Source organism: Nannospalax galili, unplaced genomic scaffold (genome assembly GCF_000622305.1).
Source record: "Nannospalax galili isolate Female #2095 unplaced genomic scaffold, S.galili_v1.0 scaffold368, whole genome shotgun sequence".
NCBI classification, from domain to species: domain Eukaryota; kingdom Metazoa; phylum Chordata; class Mammalia; order Rodentia; family Spalacidae; genus Nannospalax; species Nannospalax galili.
Genome location: NW_008359963.1, coordinates 863,054 through 880,735, shown reverse-complemented (window position 1 = coordinate 880,735; position 17,682 = coordinate 863,054). Strand labels below are relative to the sequence as shown.

Below are 17,682 nucleotides of genomic sequence, written 5' to 3'. Positions count from 1 at the left end.
TCTTCTGTAACTGTTTGTTTGCTGCTTAACCTCTATCTGTATCTTTTCATTTTTTTCTTCTTTGTTTCCAGCGTCCCCTTTCCCTCAGTGTTACTTAGGATGAATTTAGAATCCTGCATCTGGGAGAGAGAAGACACTTCACAGCAAAGAACCCATGTGCTAACCTGTATCTGCATGGCACTGTTATTTATTTTTTCTGGTAAAATGTGTTTATTTTAAAGCCTGGAACATTCAGTATATGCAGGACAGTAGATGATAGAGCTGCTAGACCTATGATTAAAATTATAATGTTTCTTAATCCAAGAACTTGGGAGGCAGAGGCAGGTAGATCTCTGAGGTTTTGAGGTCACCCTGGTCCACACAGTAAATTCCAAAGCAGCTAGGGCTACATTGAGAACCTGTCTCAAAAAAAACCAAAAAAACAAAAAAACAACTTTCTAGAATGGACTTTAATGGGAAATGCCATGGAGGTGGAGTAGGACCTAAAAGGAGGCTCACTGATGACTGCATCTAGGAACATCATTTAAAAGCCTGCTCTGGGCTCTACCTTTGCGCCTTACCATCCCCTTCCCCATCATATTGTTTCTTCAAAAGTTCATTAGATCATCAAGTATCTTCTCTTTTTTTCCCACTTAATAACCACATACTTAGAAGAAGCATTTCATTACAACAGCATTGACATATTCAATAACAATTTTCTGAGCTAAGATGCATCTCTTTCAAAATTGGCCATAAATTTTTAGGTTTACAGTTGAATTATTACAGTTATACAATATTGTACTCAGTATAAACCCTATAAGACATAAAATTAAATGAGGTTTTAACCTTTAAAAAAGATCTCCATTTCATTATTAAAATACAGTTTCATACAGAAAAATTCTTTTTCAATACAATTGACATTATTTTTATAAGTGCCTCTCTTTCAATCATTTAGGCTTGGATGTAGGAGGAGCTTGTTTTGACCTGTTTCCTAACCATTTAAGTTTAACCACCAACATGGTAATTCTGCCAGTGCCTACAGCCGTGCTATATTGTGCTAATTGACCAAACGAAGGGTTATAGCCCAGTTCAGAGCTACGAGGTGACCAGGAAGGGCAAACCCAAACGCTCTTCCAAACTTATCTATTATTCACAACACCCAGATTCCTCCTCTTCAGGTTTTCTATTCCCATCTATGGACGTCTAGTTTGATGGGTTTTGGAAAGTAAGCTGTGGGCCTGTGCCAATTTGCCACCTTATCAGGATCTGCATGGAACCATTATTTGAATATAGGTTTGGATCCCAGAGATCATTTCTTTGTTTTAATGATTTGACATCATGAATAATCTGCTGGTTTCTTCTCACATGTTTTACCACTTTCTGTGTTTTTGTCTTTGCATGACAGCTTACATCTAGATACTTTTAGACTACTTCCAACATGAAGAATCCTTAAAACACAACAAAACTTATTCTTGGCTAATGGGGATCTTATAAGGATTCTTCATACTGGATTTCTGTGGTCCTTCAAATCCATGATACTAACTTACCACTATGGATATGCCCGTCTGCCAAGAGCTTGCAGCCTGTTCTGTGTACATGCCTGCTGCTGGCCCTTCCTGTTTTCATTTTTCTTTTGTAAAATCTACTAGGAAGTGACAAACTGCCACGGCATAGGTAAGGTATCATTATCATTAATGTGACTTTGAGAAAACTCACTTTTCGTTGATCCTCTTTTTATACTCATGAATTCAAAGAAAGCATCTAGAATTCTGCATAGGGTTATGATGACTGTTACATCCTGTACAGGGTATGGCTGAAATTTCTTATTCTTCTTTAGAAATTGTAGTCCTTCTGTAACACTTTTTTTAATCATCAATTCAAGACACTCCATTCCTGAGTGACTTAAAATTTTCGAAGTTTTCAAAAGCCATGACTTAATGTAAGGTTCCCACCCCAGATCAACAGGGTCCTGATAATAAAAAGCATAAGAAACCTTATGTAAATAAATAAAAGTATTTGTATTCTTTTAATTTTATCTTATGTTTATGCATGTATTGCTTACATGTAGGTAAGTGCACCCGTGTCATGCAATGCCCACAGAGGTCAGAAGAGGCTGTCGGATCCCCTGGGACTGGAGTTATGGACAGTTGTAGGTACCATGTGGGTGCTGGGATTCGAACTCAGGTCTTCTGCAAGAACAACCTGTGTTCTCAACCTCTGAGCCATCTCTCCAGCCCCCTTGTATTCATCTTTTAAATTGTTTTTTTAATTTATGACTGCTCCCCAAAGAAATATGGTTGGATTTAGTATTAATTTTAGTATTAATTAAAGCTAAAATAATTTTTAAAAGCTCAAGAAATTACCATTCTCTGGAAAAAAGTCTTTCAGTTTTAACTATGGTCTTAAAAGAAAACAAGCAATTGGAATTTCCAGTAGAGAGGTGTCTTCAGGCTCTGTGTTACAAGGGGAGCTGGTCAGTCAGAAGTAGCCCTAGAGCCAGCTTTATTCATCACAGTGAATTAGATGGATTAGAAAAGAGGGCTAACCACAGCTACTAAGGAATCCATGCACAGGACTTTTTCTTGTTTTCTACATCCACAGCACGATCTTGGTCATGTGGTTCCCAAGTTATAAGAACAACAGAGTAAGAAAAAGTTTCAGGGCAATCTTTTCTCTGCTGGAAAAATAATTCTCATCAGTAGCTTAACCTGTCTACTTCAAATAACTACTTACAGTTGTAAAAAAAATCATGTGCCTGTTACAAAATGTAGTATTAATATCAGTAGTAAGTATGTCACTTCTGGATTATGAGGCTTTGGGGGACACAAAGCTTCTCAACTACTGGGGTCTCTCTACTGGGATCAAAGGTTAAAAATAAAGCACATATCAAATACAAATGATACAACTAGTTGCTATCCTAAATAACATACTTTGTCAAGAAATCAGTTTTTGTTATACCCGCCCCCACACACACCCTACCGAGCCCTGTAAGTGATTGACCTTATGTGTTTAGAGCTGACTACTTGCGACTGAATAACCTACCAGGGGCTTGTCACTGGAATAATTGTTGAAAAATTCATGAATTTGAGAAGGAGTGGTAGAGGGGACATGGGAGCAGTTGGAGGGGAGGGAGAGATGTTGAAGTGATGTAAATATAATACTGTGGTGTGAAATTCTCAAAAAATTAAATAAAAGGAAGCCAATGTTTTGAGAACTTACCATATACACCATTGCACAGCGGGTGACGGTAGCAGGACTGGCCTGAGAAAGACTGTCTACTTCAAAAATCACCCTTATCTTGTCAGTCAGGGCAATCGTTTCACTGTTTGCTAGGCACAAAGTTCTAGTGTTATCCAGCACAGAGTTGAGATTTTCTGCCCAGAAGGTGTCCACTGGACCATCTAAAACAATCCATTGCCAATCAAAATCTGGAGAGGAAAAAAAATATTTTAATGTAGCTAAGACTGATCTCAGACTTATTTCCTTATAATCTTTCAACTTTCTATTTTATTTAGAAAATATTTTTGAAGCCAGGCGTGGTGGCGCACGCCTTTAATCCCAATACTCGAGAGGCAGAGGCAGGCGGATCTCTGTGATTTCAAGGCCAGCCTGGTCTACAAAGTGAGTTCCAGGACAGCTGGGGCTATAGGGAGATCCTGTCTCAAAAAGACCAAAAAAAATATTTTTGAAGGTATATGTGGTGTGCATGTGTGCATGTGTGTATGCTTGTTCCCATGTGCACAGGCATACATTTGTGAGGGTGTGTATATGTGTGTACAAAGTTGATGTCGGGTGTCTTTCTCAATCACTCTCCACTTCTATTTACTGGACCAAGGTCTCTTGCTTGGCAACTCTGTCTAGTTTAGCTATGTGCCCCATGGCTCCCTGCCTCTGCCTCCTGCCTGCTGGGATTGCAGATGGCCACCATTCCCACTCAGCTTTCACTTGGGTTCTAGGGATCTGAGTTCTGGTCCTCACACTTGTGTGTCAAGTGCTTATCCAGTGAGCTATCTCCTGAATCTCTCAAAAATATTTTCTAGGACGAAAATGGTGTCCTAGGAAACACTGAGTGTGGAGTCTCCTGTCAGACCACAGCCTGTGCTGGCATGCTCCCCTTTCACAAACAGGATGAGCACCCTTACCATGGAGGCTCTTTTCACATGTGCTCTCCATTATTTATAGATGCGAATGAATATGCTGTACACTCGACAATGCTTGAAGCACTGTTCAGATGTTCTTAGATAGTTGAACTGGATAATAACCCCAAAGGTTCCTGTTCGAGAGATCTGCCCAGTGACCCATCGCCCAGCCTTGTACTGGGACCCTGTTACAGACATACCCTATGCCACTGCTCAAGCCTTCAAGATCATTCATGAGGCCTACAAGAAATACATCACTGCCCATGGACTGCCACCCACTGCCTCAGCCCTAGGCCCTAGGCCACCACCTCCTGAGCTACTCCCTGGCTCTGGGCCCCAAGCCTTGCACCAGAAAATTGTCATCAAATAAAGAGATGTCTGGTCCTTGGAAATCTTCCTCTCCTGTTCTGGGGTTCTTGACTTTTCCTCTCCTCTCCCTGCTCCTCACCATGCCCCTCTGGTCTTTGTTCAGTCTTCTATATTTCTTTCACCATCCTTTCCCCCTAGTTCTTTCTGGTTTTGTTGCCTTTTTAATCTAATAAAATAGAAAGATCCTTAAAAAAAAAAAAGCAAAATCAAAGAATCAAATGCACAGTTTAGAGTTTATCACACTTGGTACCCATGTACTCCTTTCTATGCCATCTTAGTCTGTTTGAGCTGCAGGAACAAAATATCTTTGACTAGGCAGCTTATAAACACTAGATATTTATTCTTTGCAGCTCTGAAAGCTGGAAGTCCAAGATCCAGGTACTAGGAGATTGTTTGATAAGGGCCAGCTTCTAGATTCAAAGGAAGAAGCTTCTTGCTGTCACTGTCCCTGGTCTCTTTTACAAGGGCACTATAATTCCATTAACAAGGACAGAGCACATCTATAGGGCACTAACTCCACTCATGAGGGCAGAGAACCCTTACTCATGACCTAATTGTTTCCTCAAAGCTCACCTTCTAAAATCATTACTTTGAGGGTTAGGACTTTAACATACGAATTTTGGGGAAGAGATATCAACATTCAGAACAGAGCACAACATACTACTAGAATATATACCAACATTCAGAACAGAGCACAACATACTACTGGAATATATACCAACATTCAGAACAGAGCACAACATACTACTGGAATATATACCAACATTCAGAACAGAGCACAACATACTACTGGAATACATACCACCATGCTCAGTAATTTTAGAAAATCTATTGGTCCACATAAAGGAAGTCACTGTGTGGACAGAAAATAGCTAGCTACCTAAAAGACACTGAAGTGTCCCAGAGGAACCAGAGAGGAGGGGCCAGTCCACAGAACCAGTACCAAGAAGATAGGCTCTGCCTGCTTGAAATACCTGTCTTGCAGCTGTTCTAAAGCCTCAGAAGTAAGACTAACTATGCCGAGTTACTGTACTCTCCTGAAATGACACACAAAACTCCAGGAAAGTAGATCAGCAGGAGAAGTTTCTTTAAAGTGTGGATCACGAATATGTATTGCTGGTGAATGAGCTGGTAGGAGGTTTACTCTGGGGCAGGAAAAACAAGGGCTGAGGCACTTCTGGTAGACTGGCAGCTCCCTTGGGGTAGGGACCAAATTCTACATCCATTCTGTCTTTGGTTCACAGTGAACTATCCGATATATACTGGGCATGGAACTCATTTGAGATGAGTCTGCTGGGATGGTGTGATATAGCTGGTGATGTGTAGCTCATCTGGCGTCCCCAGGCAGAGACAGTGCTATTTCAGGCTGCCTCTGTGCTTCTACATAATTGTTGTTCCTGCTAATTCTTCCTATCACTAATACTTCTTTAGTCCTTGCAACAAATAGGTATTTATAATCTGAAGGGCTACTTGAGCTATTTATTAATATGTGTGTGTGTGTGTGTGTGTGCGTGTGTGTGAGGTTGGGGATTTAGCTCAGTGGTACAGCACTTGCCGCCTGGTCTACATAGTGAGTTCAGGTCAGGTGGGACTACAAAAAAAAAAAAAAAAAAAGACAAAATAACAACAACAAAAAAGACCACCCCCCCAAAAACAAGGCAAATATATATATGTAATACTGTATGTGGTAGAACTATACATTTTAAGGCATGAGAAAAAAGTAAATTGTGCAAGAATAAAAATATTACTAGTCAAAAATTAAAGATATAAGTATAGTTCACATTTGCTCAGTCTCTTTTCCTATTAATCACTTACACTGAATTTAATAATGAAACTTACCCTGACTTTCTAAATTTTTGACATCTTTCTCTACTTGCTTCATAGAAGTGTTGTTATCAATATCTCCTATAGCACAGGAACCAACTTGGAAAACCTAAAATATAATGATTAATCAAAATGCAGCATTTTTACCAGTAATTTTCTTCATCTTTTCCAATCTTCATGATCAATGTTAAGCAGCTCTCACTGCAATATAGCCTTTTTGTTTATTTTAGACAGGGTCTCACTGTGTGGCCCTGGCTGATCTGGAATTGGCTATGTTACAGCAGGCTGGCCTTGAACTCACAGAAATCTGCCTGCCTCTGCCTCCCAACTGTTTGGTTTGGATCTGGACTGTTTCCCAAAGGCTTATGTACTGAAGGCCTGAACCCCAGCGGCTGGTGTTCCTTTCCTGGGTGGTGGTAAAACATTAGAACGTGGGACCTAGTTGGAGGAATTGGGTGCCTGGGGTATGTTTTTGAAGGACATATTTTGTTCTTTCCCCTACCTGCTTCTTGGCTGTCATGAGGTAAGCAGTTTTATGCCAATATACCCTCCCTCCTATGATATTTGGTCTTGCCACAAGCCTATAACAAAAGGCAAGCAACCATAGACTAAACTCTCTAAAACACTGAAATACTTTGACATAGTGATGGGAAGCTGATTAACACAATATTCTAGGGATCAAAATGTATTACTAAAGAAAATTACTGTAAACCTGCAAAGATTATGAGAGAGAGGAAGGAAAACATTTCCATTAAACTAGAAACAAGCTACAAACAACTGTAGAAAGACATTACCTATAATATAAACAACCATCAGATGTGAATGAACCAAACTCTCCAATTAAAAAGCACAGAGTGACTTCAAGTCATTCCTTAGTGATTGACATTTTATTCTTATTTTTATGTATTTTGTATTTATTTTTTGAATTTTTTTACAGTACTTAATTTTTATAATTTGAAAGGTAATTTAAAAAAATATTATTAAAAAAATTTTTTTAGAAGAGGCATATCATTACAGCTTTAACATGCCCAATAACAGTTTCCAGAGCAAAGACACAGCTCCTTCAAAAGTGGCTATAAAATTTCTAGGTTCTCTGTTGAATCAATACAGTTATACAATATTGAACTCAGTATAAGCCCTGTAAGGCATAAAATTGAATGAGTTTTTAACCTTCAAAAAAGATCTCCATTTCATTCGAAAATATACTGTTTCTTACAGAAAGACTCATTGTTTTTGCTACTAACACTGAGATGTTGGCGCATGCATCTCTAATCTGTATGTATCTGATTATTACTAGTCATAATCATTTGCACTCGGATCCTACTCTTTGAAAATTATATACATTTATGCAATGTATTTTGATCATAACCATTCACTACTACCTTTGATGCACAAGGCTTGATCAAGATCAAGGCCAGTCAAAATTCTAGCACAGACAGGGGAGAAGCAGCCATTGGCAGGTGATGTTTGTCTCTTTGGGGACACAGCTGCCAGGAGGTTGTCCATGAACAAGAGGATGGCACTTAGAGAAAGGCTCAAATGCTCAGCTGTATGCTACTTACAAGAAACTCACTTCACCTCTAAAGACATATCTTGACCAAAAGTGAAGGGATGTAATAAGATGTTCTGTGTGAATAGAACCCCAAAGGAATCTGGGTTAGTCATAGTTTCATCAGACAAAATAGACTTTAAGGACAAAATACAGCAAAAAGAGACAAAGAAGGTTAATATATGAAGGTTATAATGATAAATGATCAACTTACCAAGAGACTTAGCAATTACAAATATATGACAGCTCAGTATCAGAGCACCAAATATATTAAACAAACATCAATTGACTAAAGGGAGAAAGACTCTAATATAATAACAGCAGAGGACTTTACCGCTCTACCGTCACCAATAAACAGAACATCTGGGAAGAAATAAGCAAAGAACGCACAAATGAACTGTGTCCTAGCCCAGATGGTCCTATCATACATACATGGCCCCATACAGCCTAATCAACAGCTATAGAACACTCTTCTCATTGACATGAGGAACATCCTCCTGAATATATCCCCGAAATTGATCATACTGTGTTTTATGACCACAATATAATATGAATAACAATAAAAACCTTTAAAACAATAAAAAATATGGAATTTTACTTTTTTTTTTTGGTCTTTTTGAGACAGAGTCTCTCTGTAGCCCTGGCTAACCTGGAACTGTAGTCCAGGCTGACCTTGAACTCACAGAAATCTGCCTGCCTCTGTCTCCCAAGTGCTGGAACTAACTGTCTGAGCATGGTGGTGCAAGGCCTATCACCTCAGCTACTTAGAATGCTAGAGTATAAGGATCACAAGTTTGGGGCCAGCATGGGAAACTTAGTGAGAGATCTGGTCTCAAAGGGGTGGAGGGGTGGCTGTAGATAAAATTTAGTGGCAGAACACTTGTCCGCTATATACAGGATGCTGAACTCAGTCTCTAGTTCTGCATAAAAGGACGGGGGCTTGGTTCTTTAAGAAGATAAATGAGGGGCTGGAGAGATAGCTCAGTGGTTAAGAACACTGACTGCTCTTGCAGAGGACCTGGGTTCGATTCCCAGCACCCACATGGCAGCTAACAATCCTTCATAACTCCACATCCAGGGGAATTCAATGCCCTCTTCTGACCTCTGTGGGCATTGCATGACATGGGTGCACTTATATACGTGCAGGCAATACACTCAGACATAAAAAAATAATAAAATATTAAAAAAGAATATTAGATGAACTTTTAGCTAGACCAAGAAAAGGAGAAGATTCAAAAAAAAAAAAAAATCAGAGATGAAAACTGAGACGTTATAAAGGATACCACAGAAACTTTAAAAAGGATGAACAGATTTAAAGGATGAACAGATTTAAAACAATGATATGCCAACACACCTGAAAAAACTAAAAGGACAAATTCTGGGACATGTACACTGCACCGAGACTGAATAAAGAAGAAACAGAAAACACTGAAAGAGTGATCAGGAGTAATGAGACTGCACAGCAATAAAAAAGCTACTCCTCAAACAAAAGCCCAGGACCATATGGCTTCACTGCTGAAGTCTAAACACTTAGAGAAGAACCAATACTAATGCTCCTTAAATTACTCTGAAAAATTAAAGAGGGAGGACTTCTTCTGACTCATCCCAAGAGACATGACAAAGACAACAAGAAAAGCTATGGGCAAATTACCTAATGAAAAGAATTTGAAAATCCTCACAGAATACTAGCAAACCAAATCTAATAGGACATTTAACTATGACAAAGTGAGATTTATCCCCAGGATGTCAGGGTGTCTTACCACATACAAAGGAAATTTGATATATGTCATCAACAGAACAAAGCACAAAAAATGTATAATCATTTCAACAGATTCAGAAAATGGACTTGGTAACATTCAGTATCTGTTAATGATAAAACTCTGAATGAATTAGCGGTGGAAGCAGCAAGACAAGACGTTTACTTTCACCTCTTTAACTACAAACAGTACTGGATGTCCTGGTCAGGAGGAAGTAAAATTCATCTCTAACTACAGAAGATATGATCTTATATACACTGATAGCAAATTCACTGACCAAAAAAAATTTGGAAAATAGTTTTATGTGAAATACCTGCAAAATACCTAGACAGAGATTATTATATAAATTACATACATTAATCAAAGGCATGCAATATTTCTACAATAAAATGATAAATCACTGATGAAATAAACTGATGAGAACATGAAGAAATAAAAGCTACTTCATGACCACGAATGGAATATCAATATTGTGAAACGTCCATACTATAGAGTCGAGGTGATTCCTACCAAAACACCAGTGATGTTCTTCACAGAACTAGAAAAACAATCTGGAAAGGCTCGTGTATCTGCAGGTGGAACTCTGCAGGTGGAACTCAAATACTCATTTCTTTGGTTTCAAATACCACTTTTTTGCTAGTATTTCTTACCTACTGAAAAGTAACAAAACACTTCCTTATTCTAACAAGAAAAGTTCTGCAAATTTTTAGCCACTTATATTTATTCTTCGGTGAATTTTGTATTAAACAGTTCATTCATTTTCTACTAAAACATCGTTTTCGCTTTAGTAAGATACACTGGTGATGCTGAAGTAGTCGGTTGTTCCCCATTCAGACGTAATTCCCTTTGCATTTCTTTCATAGCAGTTATCTTTAACTTCATTCTATGGTTTACTGACCACTTAAAAATTCAGTGGTGGAGCTAGAGAGAGTGGCTAAGAGCATGTACCACTCTTGCAGAAGACCCTAGTTTGGTTCCCAGCATCCACGTCAGATGGCTCAAAACTACTTGTAACTCCAGGTCCAGGGAGATCTGACACCTCTGGCTTCTGTGGGAGCCTGTGCTCATGTGCACATACCCTCCTAACAGACACACATGCATACACATATTTAAAAATAATAAACTTAAAAATTCCAAAAGTAAAAAGAACTCAATGGCATATTTTCTACTTTTAATAACATAATTTTCATGTTTTAAAAAAATACTTTTTATTTTATGTATGTGAGTGTATTGTCTGCATGTAAGTGCACCTGTGTCATGCAATACCTGCAGAGGTCAGAAGAGGGCATCAGATACCCTGGAACGGGAGTTACAGACAGTTGTTAACTGCCATGTGGGTCCTGGGAATTGAACCTGGGTCCTCTGCAAGAGGACACTTTATAATACTTTAAACTTTTTCTTTTATGTAAATAGCTAATGATGCTTTACTATTGGTCTTTGTGCAAGACTCCACATTAGTCAAGTGAAAAAACTCATTCCATACTAAACTTACATTAGATAAATCTGTGGTTCTTGACATTAGTCCAAGAGTGTTGTCTTTTTTTGTGTATTCCTCAGCGCAAGCATACACATAGTTTCGGATTGCTGCTGTTAACAGTCCATCCTTCCATTCTGTAGTGTTAGGGTTCAGCTGTCCATACAGTTCACCCAGAGTGACACATTTTGGATTTAAAACACAAACATCTACTTTTCTTTTTCCTCCTGGAATCTGGGGGAAGGGAGGTAAATCCAGTGTTGTTTTTAAAGGAATTAGATATGGTACAATTATTTAATTTTTTTGTACTGTTGTTACCAATGGATCTTAGGAAAAACCTTTCACATCAAAGAAAAAGTCCCTATAAAGGGGGCAACTAATGAGGAATGGGCAACATTGACTTGCCTATATCAGATATAATACAAAAATACTTTATTAAAAATTCTAAATATCACAAATAGTTACTTCAGAAAAATAAATCTCACTGTGTACCATCCAGGAACACAGACTTTTGATTGGGGTGTGATGTGTTGGGTGACAGGGTGAAATACTGAAAGGCAAGGGGACATGACACACTTTTAGTCCAGTTATATCATATTCGCAATATTCTAACTTGTTTGGGTCCCTCCTGAGGAACTGTTGTCTGCTTCATCTAACTCAGATCTAAGCAGGGAAAGGGGCAGGCATGTTTGAAGGGAAACAGACCTGCAGAAGGCAAGACATATGGGCACAGACATACAGCAGATCATCTAAGGCTTCCAGGGAGAAGTTGTAGCAAGAACTGTTGGGAAATTAAGAGTCAAAACCAGCTGTATAAACAGAGGAAGTGTTGGAATAACAGCCAAGACACATGCACTTGGCAGGAGTGTAGTTCAATGGCTAGGAGAACGGACACACACTATTACAGCTAAGAGGGTGTCAATTCACACTATATTGGTACTTATTTTGGATATTGTTTTGTTTACTGGGCACACTATATTGGTACTTATTTAGGCTACTGTTCTGTTTGCTGGGGTTTCTATAATAAAACACAGTCTCGATGGCTTCAGTAATTTTTTCATATTTCTAGAGATGAGAAAACAAAGGTGAAAGGAAACAGGGCTGATTTTTCCTGAAGCTTTTCTCCTTGGCTTACAGACCATACTTTCTCGCTGTGACCCCATAGGCCTTTCTGTCTGGGTGTATACATCCTCAGTGTCTCTTTATGTTTCCAAATTTCCTCCTCTCATAAGGACAATGATCATATAGGATTAGGGCCTTTCCTAAGAAGTCTCATTTTAACCTCAACTCTGTAAAGGGCTTGCCTCCAAATATAGAATAGTCTGTGGTACTGTCAGTCAGGGATTCAGCACATACATTTTAAGGCAATGCAATGTAACTCATAGACAGTAAGTGTAACCCCAAGGTAACTACTAAGGAAATAACTAAAAAATATAGAAGAGAAAATGAAGAGGAGATTGAAAAGGTACACCAGGAAAAATATTAAACACTCAAGAAGGCAGTCCCAGATCAGTTGAGGAACAAAAAGATATAAAACCCAGGAAAACAGCAGAAACACAGGAGTGCTGCATGGTGAGCGATCATCTTAAATGTAAATGTATTAAATCTCCTACTTAAAAGGAAGACAATAGCACCATGGAGAAAAGACCAAAACCTGATTGAAACACACACTGCATACAAAGGACTCACTTTAAATGAGGCAAACTTGTTTTCAAACACATAGTTTAAAAGTAAAAGATGCTAAATTTCTATATAGTAACTAAAGCAGAGCTTGGTAGGTATACTAATATCAGGCAAAATAGATTTTAGGTAAAAGAAATTGTTAGAGGAAAAACTACTGAATTTTAATCAAAGTATAAATTCATCAAGAAGATAAAACATATATATCCCAAACGACGGAGCCCCAGAATGTATTAGCAAGCACTGAGAGGACCAATAGGAAAAATAGACAGTTCTACATTAGTATTAGAGAAAGCAATATTTTTCTTTGAATAATAGAACATACTTGTTTTCAAATAATTGATGCAGTACTATGTAATCTCAATTTTTACGCTTATCCTCTTACCTAGTATCGTATGCCCCAAATCAATCCCGCCCCATTAAAAAATTCACAAATACCAGTCTAATAATCTGGTTCTGTATATGTTTAACTTCTTCATTACATTTACTTATTTGTTTTGTGTGTATGTGTAAAGGTACATGTGTGCCATGGTACATACACAGAGGTCAGAGAACTTGGAGGGATCGCTTCTCTCCTTCCACCATGTGGGTCCTCAGTATTGAACTGAAGTTGTCAGGCTTGGCAGCAAGTGCCTTTCTCCAGCTGAGCCATCTCACTGGCCCATTCTATCTTTAACTTCTTGAGGAACCACCCAAACTGTTCTTTACAGCACTTTCATCACTTTAAACCGCCTAAGACTTCTGGTGTAATGTTTAGTAGCAAGGGTCTAAAGGGAATCCTTATCCTAATCTTAGAGAACAACTTTCCATCTGTAACCATGACTGTGATGCTCGTGTGGATTTTCCATCAAGTCCCTTTATTGTGCTAAGGAAGTTCCTTCTGTTCCTGGTTTTCTGAATGCTGTTGTTTTTGCTCTTTTTGTTATGGGAGGATGTAAAAAGGTGTTGCATTCTTTTTCCGTGACTTGATGTGATCATGTGGCCTCTCTTGTTCTATTATTAAATGTACTACATTGACTTCATGTTGGACCACCCTTGCATTCCTGGGATGAATCCTGCTTGGTCTTAGTGTATAATTCACATATTATCAATCACAATTATTATGTAAGGAATAGTTGGGATCTGTTTAGAAGGGGAATTTATAGAAAATGATAAAGAATTAGAGGCTACAACATGAACAATTCTGAAGAGGAACTTTCATACTAACAGAAAAAAAATTCCACACAACTAAAAACCTGACTAAGACTTTGGAATATATTACCAATAGTGACTCTTTAAATAACTGAAGTTCATATGATTTACTGGAGTCTTGATTTTACACTGCATTAAAATGTGTCATGATTACATAGGGGCTATTCTGAAAATTAAAGGACAATTCAATATTTATTTAATATTAATAAATCTATCAACATAGCAATGTAGCTTACTATGTCAACCACTTAAAAGACAAAAGAGATGCTGACAATCATTTTATAAATTCCAATCATCAAAACCCCCAAAGTTTTAGGGAACAAAAACTTCCAGAATATGATGAAGAATACTTGTTAGAGATGAAGAGTTATCATATTAAATACAGAAATATTACATGGATTCCAGACAAAAATAAGGAATGAAAACCACAGCTGATATTGTTCTGGAGGGTAAATCAACAGTACCATGAGAGAAGTTACATAAATTGGAAAAGAGGTATAACTGTTTTTATCTAAATGTGATTGAATTAGTACCTAGCAAGCAAATTAGTACCTTACAAATCAATTCAGTATAGTAGTTAAATAGAAAATAAATATATAATTCAAAAGTTTTAGTTTATACTAGTGATTGTTAGTTTGAGATTGAAATCTACAAAATCCTGTTTACTGTAATTATTTCTCACTATAAAATTTCTAGCGATAAATCCAGGAAGCAATGAAAACAGCTGTTAAAAGCATAGAAGATTGAACTGGAGTATAAAATATGATATGCACACATGGAAGACATTTTATTTAGTAGAATGTTTACCTTTGAAATAGACAGCCTTTCTTTATGCGATAAGATGTCTGCAACTGGAAGTAACATCAATGCTTTTTCTAGAATTTTTCGAACTGCTGTCTTTCCTCCTCCTGTTGGGCCCACTAGCATCACACCAACACAAGCCTAAAACAAGATTCACAGACTCATGTACTTACGGATTACTTAAGTTTCTTAACAAATACATCTCTGCTTCTGTCAACCTGGTCGTCCTTCACATTCCTGTTCAATCCATTGTAGTCTGGTTCATGCTTTTAATGAGTAGTCCAAGGCTAAAATGACAAGACCTCTCCTAAACTTAAGAATCAAAGAATACTTTTCAATTCTTGATGTTCAGCAGTTTGTTTTGCCTTTCCACGTCTCCTTTCCACGTGGAGCTTGTACTACTGGGTTCTGTGATGTGCTTTATCACGACTTTCTTCTTTAATCTTTTTCTTTTACTTTCATGCTAGACTTTCCTAGAGCATTCTAGTTCTTCTCTTTTGTACATGGCTTCTTTCAGGCTTATCAATTTGTCCTGTAATTATGACTTAGATGCTGATGATACTGTAATGTACACATTTTTATCAGTCTTTGGTTCTATTAAACATTTCCATCTAGATGTTTCATGTGGTTCTCAAACGCAACGTAATTCACTTATACTGTCTCTCCACACTTGCTGCTACCTTTATGCATTAATTGCTCAAAGGAGAATATTTATAGGTTTTTCATTCATCTCTTCCAAAACATTTGTTTGACTCATCTCCTTTCCATCTCAACCACAATCACCTTATATTGCTGTTATGGACTGATATTTGAGGTTAGGATGCCCATGGTGTGATTAGTGGTGATCAGTGAGTGGCCTTGTGAGAATAAGAAAAGCAGGGGGTGTAGCTCTATGGCAAAGTGTTTGCCCAGAATGTTCAATTCAATCCCCAGCACCACACAAAAGCAGGAAAAAGGGGGAACAGAGGTATGTGTGTGTGTGTGTGTGTGTGTGTGTGTGTGAGATCGCTCATGTGTATACATACTCTAGCACTCACCCACATCCCCCATTCCCACAGTCATTCATGTGTATACATACTCTAGCACTCACCCACATCCCCCATTCCCACAGTCATTCATGTGTATACATACTCTAGCACTCACCCACATCCCCCATTCCCACAGTCATTCATGTGTATACATACTCTAGCACTCACCCACATCCCCCATTCCCACAGTCATTCATGTGTATACATACTCTAGCACTCACCCACATCCCCCATTCCCACAGTCATTCATGTGTATGCATACTCTAGCACTCACCCACATCCCCCATTCCCACAGTCATTCATGGGGCAGATAGGTGACATTTGCTGACAGCATGGCAAACAGATGATGCTGGACCATAGCAGTCATTCCACACAGGAAGGAGGACTGTTAGAACTGAATGAGAATGACACTGGGGCACCGCCAACCTCCCCAGTCCTCACCTTGAACTTGATGTAGGTCACACTTAGGAAACCTAACAACTAAAAAAATCCTTTCTAAGTGAATAAACCATGTGCATCCTTACGTCTACATTTCTGATGCCAAAACCAGGCCCAGGCATTAACTAGTCTTCCTCCTCAACACAATCTGATTGCACCCCAGAAAGGCATTCAGATCAGCTTCAATTCACCAGGCCAGTATTACAATGGAGACTAAGTTGCACTAGATCCTCCTTATGGGCCAACGTAAAAATCTGTACACACCTGGATTAATACTTCAACGATCAATAGGAGTGGTTAATACAGAAACTTACTGGAATTCCATCTGGCTCTGTAAGGTAGATTCTGATGGGATATGGAATTTGCTCAGCTGTTTGGGCCAAGGACATTAGGTGGGTATTAATGACTGAGACTGATGTTTAGGTTGGCCTTGTACACTGTTGAGTGTCTTGTTGATGGAAGTCTTAAGTCTTGTACAAATAACGTAAACACATTTTTGGTCTTAAGCTTTGTCAGCAAGATTAACCAGAGTGGTCAATACAGACCACTTGAGAGAAACACAGTACTCTTGAGAGATTCACCAGAAGCCAAGACAGTGTGTGAATGAGAGGTGGATATTCTTGGGAGGCAATTTTTCATGGGTCTTTCATATATTTAAAAAATATTTTATTTATTTTTATTTTACATGTATGCATGTATTGCCTGCATGTAAGTGTACCTGTGCCGTGCAATGCCTGCAGAGGACAGAAGAGGGCGTCGGATTCCCTAGAACTGGAATTACAGACAGTTGTTAGGTGTCATGTGGATGCTGGAATTCGAACCCCAGTCTTTTGCAAGAACAGCCAGTGCTCTTAACCACTGAGCCATCTCTCTAGCCCCAGGTCTTTGATATTTGTACATGCTTTCTGAACAGAGGCATTAGCAGCTCTGTTCAGACTTATATTTTCAAGAATGCTTGCTAATGAACAGTTTTGGAAGACATAGACAATGTCTCGTGAAATAGAGGGAGATTTGGGGTGGGAATGCTGGGGATCGACCCCAGGGTCTCAGTAAGTGCTAAGCATGCACTCTACCACCCAGCTTTATCCCCAGGTAAGAACAAATTTAGTATCCACATTAAAAGAAAAAAAAGTGTCCTTCATTCTGGGCATGGTGGCACACACCTTTAATCCCAGCACTTGGGAGGTAGAGGCAGGCAGATCTCTGTGAGTTCAAGGCCATCCTGGTCTACATAGTGAGTTCTAGGCCAGCCAGGGCTACAATTGTGATTAGGTAATTTTTGTTGCCAGTATTCCTGTAAGACTAGGGATGGGCTTGCTAAGCTCAAGGCTCTTTTCTTACAACATAACATACTGTGTGTGCCGGCGTTACTTAGTCCTTTGTCACCTGTGGAAATGAAGTCTTGGGGAACTGGTACAAATATTGTTATTCTGTCTACTGCTATTGTTGTAAT

At 38.6% G+C, this 17,682-nt stretch overlaps 1 protein-coding gene across 1 annotated transcript in view; it reads right to left on the bottom strand.

The window, feature by feature from the left end:
- Dnah14 (dynein axonemal heavy chain 14) overlaps positions 1-17,682 on the bottom strand; it is a 322,248-nt gene that overhangs the window by 172,769 nt on the left and 131,797 nt on the right. Inside the window, 5 exon segments of the mRNA XM_029559013.1 lie at positions 1,696-1,948; positions 3,199-3,407; positions 6,327-6,420; positions 11,110-11,325; positions 14,770-14,904. Of these exon segments, the coding sequence (XP_029414873.1) occupies positions 1,696-1,948; positions 3,199-3,407; positions 6,327-6,420; positions 11,110-11,325; positions 14,770-14,904 (907 nt within the window).